General features: G+C 55.4%; 1 protein-coding gene across 1 annotated transcript; it reads right to left on the bottom strand.

The window, feature by feature from the left end:
• Positions 1-483: 483 nt before the first annotated feature.
• On the bottom strand, positions 484-7,700 carry Slc22a12 (solute carrier family 22 (organic anion/cation transporter), member 12). The gene is made up of 10 exons (NM_009203.3): positions 6,981-7,700; positions 5,690-5,793; positions 5,205-5,359; positions 4,959-5,127; positions 3,306-3,429; positions 3,047-3,162; positions 2,268-2,482; positions 1,747-1,855; positions 1,367-1,570; positions 484-822 (listed from the first exon to the last, which is right to left on the bottom strand). Exons 1-10 carry the CDS (start codon positions 7,380-7,382, stop codon positions 759-761), a joined length of 1,662 nt encoding a protein of 553 aa, NP_033229.3. The 5' UTR covers positions 7,383-7,700; the 3' UTR covers positions 484-758.
• Positions 7,701-8,832: the final 1,132 nt, after the last annotated feature.

Raw genomic sequence — 8,832 nt, forward strand, 5'->3', positions numbered from 1 at the left:
TGTCCCTGAACCCTGGAAGGTGGGTCTGGAGGGTCTAGAGGGTGTCATGTGGGACGGAGACCCAGGCAGACATGGACGGGCACATGGAGTGAGGAGAGGCTGGAGAGGGACCAGGCCAGCCGACCGAGGCCCGCAGTGACCCTGAGATGCTGCTGCTGCTTTGCCTGTGCTGAGGTGCTCAGTTCTGAGTCGTGCAGTAGGCTGGGTGGTGGGCAGCGAGAAGGTGTCCCCTAGGCTTGGCCTCTCTCTGGTGTGCAGCTGCTGGGGAAGTCAGGGTAATGGTGTCTGGGCAGCCTTCTGTCCTTCAGACGGAATTACAGGGATAGAGCTCTTTGCTTCCCGTGGCTGTTCTGCAGGACCTGGAAGAAGCCATCTCCTCCTCTCCTCCTCCCCCTGCCCCCTCATCCCCACTTCATCCCCCTGCTCCCTCTCTTCCTCCGTCCTTCCTTTTTGTTCTCCCTTTCTTCTTCCTCATTTTCATTCTTTTAAAAATTATTTATTTGTGTGTATCACCGGGGGCGGGTATGTGTCCATGCGGAGCTCAGAGGACAACTTTGTGAAGTCTGTTGTCACATGAGTTTCAGAAATTTAGGCCCGGAGGCAGGTGTCTTTACCCGCCGTCGCCAGCCCTGCCCTTTACTCCTCCTCCTCCTCCTCCTCCTCCTCCTCCTCCTTCTCTCTCTCTCTCTCTTCTCCTCTTCCTCCTCCTCCTCTTCTTCCTCCTCCTCTTATTGTGGCTGTGTTCCTTCTCCAGGCAACTACAGCCGGGTAGACATCAGGATGGAGCCATCTGGTGTGTCATGTGTTACCTTCTTCACTGACCTGTTCAGGAAAGACAGAGATGTGTGACTCTAAGGAGCAGAATGACCCCTGACTTTTGACCTGTGTGTCCATGCCCAGGTCTGAGCACCCTGCCTGGGGCTCAGGTCTGAACTTACTGAGCATGTCAGGGTGGGGTGGGTTGTCCAACCATGTCACCACCCAATGACTTTAGTGGCAGAGTCTGCCACCTGTGAAATTCCCAGCCACACCCATCACCCCCCCTCCCCGTGACAAACGCCAGCTTGCTCACGTGTCCTCTCCCCCTCCACTTCTCTAAGGTGGACCTGGGGGTGGCTGGGCCATTTTTTCCTCCACATGGTGGAATGGAGGCTGAGGGTTAAAATCCACCTGTTACCCTGGTCTCCACTCTCCTGATGTGTGGTGTAACTCTGGTCCATGCTAGCCCTCCCTTGACTTCTGCTTTCTCCTTTGTTTGAGAAGGGTGAGTGCCCAGCCTGTTTTGGGCTTTTGTGGAGGGAGGGAGGAGATCTGGGAGATGGGGAAGGAGGGAGTGAGGAGGTGGTCTGCAGGCGGCTCCACTCACTGTTTCTGGATGTCTTGGATGGTGTCAGGCAGTGGTAAGTTCTTGGTCTCAGGCAGCAGCAGTGCAGCTAGGCCACTTAACACTGGCACCACTCCATACACCAGCAGGGGCATCCAGGAGCCATAGACACCCAGCAGCCGTACCAAAGGCCCTAGCATGGCTCCCCCTCGGGCTGCCACCTGGCAGAGGCCCACTGCAGTCATCCTGTGGCAGCACAATTGCCTGTGAGTCACATTCTGCTCTCTACAGTCTTGACCCCAGTAGGTTGAGGGAGGCTCAATGAATTCGGCAGGGTGGAGACCATACCGGAATTCCATGGGGACCTGGGGGCAGCTCTCCGCTAGGCTGGAGTGCTCTCCTTGAGCCCATGACAGCCTCACCTGATCACAGTGGGGAAGAGCTCACTGGAGAAGATGGTGATGCAGGTGAAGGCGCCCCCCAGGCAGCCCAGCCCCAGCACAGCCAGGGCCGAGCGAAGGACCCCCATCCCTGTGAACAGGAGTGGAGTCAGCAGTGTAGGGTCCAATATTCTCTGTCCTATAGGCTGTCTGTCAAATGCCTGTGAAGCATTCCTCCAGTGCCACACTAAGTAACTTGTGGCTCCAATCTATCTCCCAGTCCCTCAGAGCCAGATCCAGGGAGGCCCTGTGCTTTTTCTCTTCCACCCTAATCTATTAGTGAGTTCTGTGTTAATCTTACAGCTTTCCTGATCTCTTCTAAAATTCTATTACCCCCCTCACTGCTCTGTCCACTACCCTCTCTCTGTCATTTCCCTCACTCTCTATTCTGGCTGTACCCCCACCCCCACCCCACTCCCATCCCCAGGGAGGGTAGGAGAGCCTCAGCTAGCACACCACATTTTTGCCTCCTCCTGCTCACCCACAGCCAGGCGGCAGCTCACCATGGGGCACCAGTATGTTGGACAGGATGCAGAGTCCGGGGAGCACCAGGAAGCTGACCTGGCAGAGGCGCCGGCCCAAGCGGCTGATCAGCAGCAGGCTGCCTGTCTTCACCGGGAAGTCCACAATCCCGATGAGTGCCTGGAGCAGGAAGATATTGCTTCCTAGGGCTTGCAGGTCAAGGGCCAGGCCGTAGAAGGTGAAGCCAAAGGCAAACCTAGGAGTGAGGGTGGATGGATTAGCCTGGGCTAGCTGCTCTTCTGTCTGCCCCATTGGCCTTTTCCAGGCTCACCTTAGGCACTGGGAGGCAGAGGCTGATGGCCTCTGGGGGTCAGCCTATGGGAGACCAGGCATTTCTCTCTGCTCAGATGCTCCATTCAGGATGCTATCCCATTGGCTCTAGCTTCCACTGATTAGACCCTGGCTACAGAGTCTTCATGGCTTTGATCTTTGTTGGGTGGCCTAAGCTTCAGGCTTGGGCAATAGCATGCGTGTGCTTAGTACCTCTAAACAGGATGGAGCCGCCTGTCTGCTGGGTCGCATTGTGCCTGATTCACCTTCCAGCTTTCCCAGCATCACTGTCCTGAATCTCAATCAATCCTTTCTAGGCACTTGGGCCTGTAATCTTGTTCACCAGCCCACCCGGCCTGGCTTGTCTCTTCCTGGAGCCTAACTATAGATAGCAAGGTCATCCCTAGCCTCGGCCCCATCCTTGGCTGCTGGGGGCTGGCTTGGCTCAGGCTTCCCTGTAACTGATAGTCTTAGGTAGAAGGGCATCTACCAGCACAGCATGGAGATGATGGTTCGGTGGCGCAGCCCAGGTGTGTGGAGTAGAGTGCCCAGACTGGCACCAGCTTTGTCCCTGCTTGGTTCCTCCTCCATAGCTGACCGCAGCACCTGTAAGAATAGGGGCTGTTAGCACCAGGTACCCATAGACCCACCCCCAGGGGCTTTTACTTGACCTCCGAGGCAGCTCCTGTACAAAGCCAGAAAAAGTATCTAAGGGGACAGGGTTGAGGGAAGGCCTAGCCCTGGCTTACCTCCATGGTCAACGTGTCTCCCTCTGCCTTCCTCCTGTTGACAGCAGCTACCCTCTGTAGTTCCTGCAGGCCCTGGTCCAGCTTGCCTACCGTGATGAGCCAGCGTGCCGATTCTGGTAGCCACCTGAAGGGAAGGGATGTGGGAAGGGTCGCTGATTGCAGCCTCCATTGCCTGGCCTGGGTCACCCTCCTTGTACTTCTGTGTCTTCTGCCTAAGGGGGTGGTTTCAGGGGGGATTGGAAGCTCTGGTCTCAGGCTGCTAAAGTCAGTGGAGGCCATAAAGGACAATGAGACCATGGTGGCATGTGTATCCAGGGCACCTGGGTTACCACCTGTACCAGCAGGTGGTCCTCCTGCCTCCTTCCTCTCTGAGTTTAGGGGAGTCCAATATTCTCTATCCCTGGGCAGGCTGCCGGATACGGAGGAACTCTGTTGTCCCTTTCCAACTTCTTGTCCTATGGCTTCTCCTTAGCCTTACCCATGAGCCAGGTCTGTGTACAGTAAGGACCACAATGGCTGCGGGGGGGTGTCTCGCCATCATGGCATCTTTCGATGCCATATACATTTCCTCCTGCCCTGCCCCACAGTTGTATTGTCTTCCTGCTACAGACAGCTTCCCCAGCCCTGCCTGGTCTCAGGCTAGGCCTGGTGTCTGTAACATCACCAAGCTCCTTCTGTCTGAACCCCTGGCAACCACTGATCCTTGAACCCTTTGGCCCCATGATACCTGATTGTTCCCCTGGAGCCAACTCAGCTGGTTCTGTTTCAGGATATCGATGCTCCATACCAACTTGCTTTTCTCTGTCTCAGAATCAAACCTCTCTCTGTCTCTGTGTCTCTCTTTGTTTTTCTCTGTGTGTCTGTCTGTCTGTCTCTCTCTGTCTCCCTGTCTCTCTCTGTCTCTGTCTCTCTCCCCTCTCTCTTTCACATACACACAGACACACACAAACTCACTTGCTGCACTAAACTGCTCAGTCCTCTGAGCCTTTGGTAGTGGCCACCACACACTATATCCAAGTCTATGTTTATAAAAGTTCCTCCCCTGCAGAAGGACATGCTGTTCCCTTTGAGCAGCCATGGGGAGGAGCCATCTGTTTATACCCCTGGGACTCTGAGCACCTCTGATTTTGAAAGACGGCGGAGGGTAAGGGAATGAGATTGCAGACAGAGTGGTGATTCTCAGTGGCCTGTTGGGCTAAGGAAACAGTGGAGGGGCGAAAGGCATCCTGGGAAGCAGGCGAAGGAGTTAGGGGTAGGAGTCAGGCAGGTAGTTGGAGATCTGAGGCTGGAGATAGGAATCAAGCTGGGGGTCAGGGGGGGAGGGGGAGAAGGTTGGGCAAGGGTGGGATGAGACAGGGTAAAGCAGAGATCTGGGGTCTGCAGCATGCCAAAGGGGCTGAAGCTAGACCCCTCCTGGGAGAGGGAACATGGACTGTGGCCCCAGTTTGCTGCTGGGCCACAGAAAGATGGCATCTGGCTTGTTTCAGGTAAGTTGGAACAGGGGCTCCTGGACTTTGGGCAGCAGTGGTGACCATCTTGAGGGCCTTGGTCCCCAGAACTCCTAGACCCTTTGTCGGCAGGAAAAGGAGTTTTCCATCGTTATCCCCGAGAGTGGGCAGAACTTCTTTCAAGGAGGGGGGCTGCAGCACCCACCATGAATAAACAAAGAAGAGGAAGAAGGGGGCAGAGACAGCCAGCTGTAGCATCCTCCAGCTGCGCACACCATAGGCCACAGAACCTGTCAGGACCTGCCCAAAGCTGAAGCCCAAGGCGTTCAAGGTCATCACCAAAGGGCTACCCTGGGCTGATGTCCACTCCATCACTGCAAGGAGCAAGAAAGGGGTCAATTCTGGGTCCTGCATGCAGCCTTCCCGACCCAGCACCAATCAGGGGACATACAGAGACTGGCTGTGTTCATCATGACACCTGCCACTGCAGAGGCCAGCAGGAAACGAAACAGGCAGTAGAGGGGGAAGGTGGGCATGAAGGCAGCTGCTGTGCCGGACACGGACACCAGAAGATAGCTCCAGGTCAGCACCCTTCTGCGCCCAAACCTGTGGTACACATAGGAAGACATGCCATTGGCCAGCAACACAGATCTGGGCCACCAAGGGCCCTCCTGTCCCTGCCCCCAGTGAGGAGGAAGGTAGAAAGTCACATGACCCATGTGAGGGCCATGGACATGAGGAGCGTTAGCAAGTGAATTCCCCCTTAGCAGAGGCAGGAAGCAACAGCTCAAGTGTGTGGCAGAGAGAATTTTAGGAATGAATATTCAGAGCGAAGCAGTGGCCCCACAATCCCGGAGAAAGTAGGGGAACTTCTAATTTGGAAAGGATGTGGGGTTCACTCAGTAGAGACCGCCTGGCCCAGCGGGGAACACTCACCTATCTGAGGCATGGCCACACACTGCGGCTCCTACCAGGATTCCAGCCAGGAAGATGGACTGGGCCATGGGTCTCAGGGCCTGGGAGTTACATACCAGGTCCCACTGGAGGGAAAGAGGGGCAGAGCTGTGATCAGGAGGGGCATGGCCTGGGCTGTGTGGGGCCACGAGGGCGCCCACAGGCTTAGTGGCTTGGTTTCTTAAGGAGTATCCTGTCAGCCCTATACTGCGTCAAAGGTGGAGAGCCTCCAGCTTCATCTGCTCCCTCTTGAGCCTTGGCCCGTAGCTGAGGAGCCTTCCCTTCGCTGGAGGCTTACTTCCTCTTGCTCCTCATGCAGGGTCCTTCCTGCTTGCTGGGGCAGCTGGCCCTCTCCACTGGCTTCCCCTCCCTCACCTCTCTTTTGGTTTTTCATCTCAAGACAGAGTTCCCCTGCCTGGCTGTCTTAGAACTCACTCTGTAGACCAGGCTGGCCTCAAACTCAGATCCTCCTGTCTTTGTCTTCTGAGTGCTGGGATTAAACATACACCACCACCACCTGGCTCCTCGTCTTCACATGCACGTGCGTGTGCGTGTGAGTGTGCGTGTGTGTGTGTGTGCGAGAGAGAGAGTGTGTGTGCGTGCATGCCTTTCCATGGTGTAGTGCTTGTGAGGGTCAGAGTTCAATCTCTGGAGCTGTCTACACTGTTTTTGTGAAGAGGTCCTTCAGTGACCCTGGGGCTCACTGGCTAGGCTGGCTAGCCAGCTAGAGCTGAGCCCCAGGGGCTCCCTTGTTTCTGCCTCTCCAGAGCTGGCATTACAGTCCCACCACCACTGAGCCTGGCTTTTCCCCCCAAATGCTGGAGAGCTGAACTCAAGTCTTCATGCTTCAACAACAGACAGTTTGCGGATTTATCTCCCCAGCCTGCCAACATCTCTTATAAGAGGCCAATGTTTGTTCAGGTCCTCTGTGCTCAGCCCAGAGACAGACGACAGGATCCTGTGTCTAGGTGGCCTGGAGTCATGGCAGAGGTTCAACTATGGGTAAAGCCATCGGGTGATGTAGAAACAGGAATGGTACCCCAGGCCAGGCTGTGTGGACATACCTCACTGTGTGGCCCAGGTTGGCCTCAGACTCAGGAATCCTCCTGTCTCTTTAGAGATGGGGTCATAGGCATGAACCACTAACTATGACCTTGCAGATGACTCCCGCTGCCCAGTCCCCTGCAAGCCTACATGGCTGCTCCCAAGTGAGGAGGCTTGGGGAGGTGCATCCTTTCTGTGACTGTGACTTTGACCTCCCAGGTGCTGTTACCGTGGTCACGATTGTGGACCTGAAGGTGCTGTGGTCGTAAACCCAGCCATCCTCGCATGGCTCAGTGGCAGCGTCACTCCAGTTGGTGGCCGTGGCGTTGGACTCTGTAAGCTGCCATTGAGGTTGTCGGAAGCGGAGGCACTGGTGGGGTTGCTGGTCAGGACCAGGTGGGATGGAGACGGCCAGAAGAACATCGGGTCCAAGGTCCCCAGGGATACTCGCCTGGGAGGTGCTATTGTCCAGGAGAGGCACCCAACAGCGGTGGTGGGGAACTGCGGCTGAGAAGTTCTCCAGCATGTTCTGGGTGGTGACCCACAAAATGGGGGTCACCAGAGCCACCGTCTGGAAGAGCTGGAACCTGCCCAGCCCCCCCACTCGGTCCAGGAGTTCAGGAAAGGCCATGGGTTTCTCCTGGGTACCACCACGCAGCTTCCACTTCACAGAGGCTGGCCCAGGACCATGGGGTCTTTGTGATGAGCCTGCTTTCCCCTTGGCTCTGACCACACCAGTCTCTTCATATGCATGTCACACAGCCATGTTGCTGAGTCACAGCCAGTCAAGGCTCTTGTGTATCTGCCTGCTGGCTGTCACCATGAGACCTGGAACCCTCTGTGGTAATCTGGAGGCCATGGGAACCTCTCAGCGACACAGCAGAGTCTGGCTCTCAGGAAAAACCAAATTTGAGAAGCAAGGAGGGTGGAGAGAGAAGTCACTCTGGGTAGAATTAAAGTGTGACTAGGAGCCATTTAATAGAAGAGGGTTTAGTAATCATTTCTTCAAAGTTTAACCAGGACAACACCACTGCAGATGAAAGCGGCAGTTTCTCCCACCACCCCGCCCCCATCTTCATGGCCCTGGTTTCTGTTAGGATGCGGCAAGATCTGGACACGGGCTCTGCCACTAAGTGTGTTGGGGCCGCCATCCTTCGGTGCTCCTGCCTGCCTTCCAGGAGACATCATGACTGTACTGTGAGCTAACCCAGGAGAGAGAGGGTGAGCCCTGGTCCTCCCAACCTCAGAGCTGGCCTGATCCTAGCTTGAGTGATGGCGTCCTCTGCTTGAGGATGGTGTGTCACTCAGTCTCTAGGCCTCATTAGCCTTTTGAAGCTGCCACTGTTCCTGCACTCCCTTATTGATTCCCTGTACTGAGCCTCATTAAGCCCTTTTGACATTAGCATATGCCCCTGTACTCTTCAAGACAAATATCCTAAAGTATTGAGACCTCTGTCTCTTTCCCAGGTCTCCTTGTCTTAGGACCCACTTCTTTAGCCTGTAATTACATGGCCCTCTGCCTGGAACGGAGTCACAGTTCACAGGCTGGCAACTCAGCCTCTAGTGTCTCTAAGCCGACTAATTCTGAGGACTTCCCCCTTTGCCTCTGCTCTGCTCTGTCGCCTCCCTGACCTGTCTCCTTCTGCCGCCCCTTTCACCTACTGCCACACTGCAAAGCCTTACACTAAATCCTGCCTTCAACGCCAGGGCCCTGGCCCTCTAGAAGAAGAGCAAATGCTTGACCAGGAGGCGTCTCTCCAGCAGTTCGACTTCCATTTGTAAGATTCCTGGCTCCTGGGAGGGGGAAAGCCTGACAAAGGGGAAAGTGTCCCCAGGAAGCCATGGGAGTGACTGGACAGAACCGATAATGAGGGCTGTGTAGAGGCGGGAGGAGTCTGTGGGCACCAGAGGTACTGACTGGTTTGGGTTCAAGGTAGTTTTGAGAGTAGAAGAGGAAACGCTGTGATCAGGTGGCAGATGATGGGATAGAGATGTCCGTACGATTCCTGACACAGACGTTCTTTTAAAATAAAAGTATTTGGTGTGTGTGTGTGTGTGTGTGTGTGTGTGGCTTGTGTATT

The sequence above is a fragment of the Mus musculus genome, chromosome 19 (assembly GCF_000001635.26).
Source record: "Mus musculus strain C57BL/6J chromosome 19, GRCm38.p6 C57BL/6J".
Classification (NCBI taxonomy): domain Eukaryota; kingdom Metazoa; phylum Chordata; class Mammalia; order Rodentia; family Muridae; genus Mus; species Mus musculus.

Bases quoted from the DNA above. Each gene is read 5' to 3' on its own strand.
- Slc22a12 (NM_009203.3), bottom strand. From the start codon at position 7,382: ATGGCCTTTCCTGAACTCCTGGACCGAGTGGGGGGGCTGGGCAGGTTC. The intron at 5,360-5,689 runs GTGAGTGTTCCC...TGTGTACCACAG, and splicing joins TGTGGCCATGCCTCAGATAG to GTTTGGGCGCAGAAGGGTGC. The intron at 3,163-3,305 runs GTAAGCCAGGGC...CTATTCTTACAG, and splicing joins GAGACACGTTGACCATGGAG to GTGCTGCGGTCAGCTATGGA.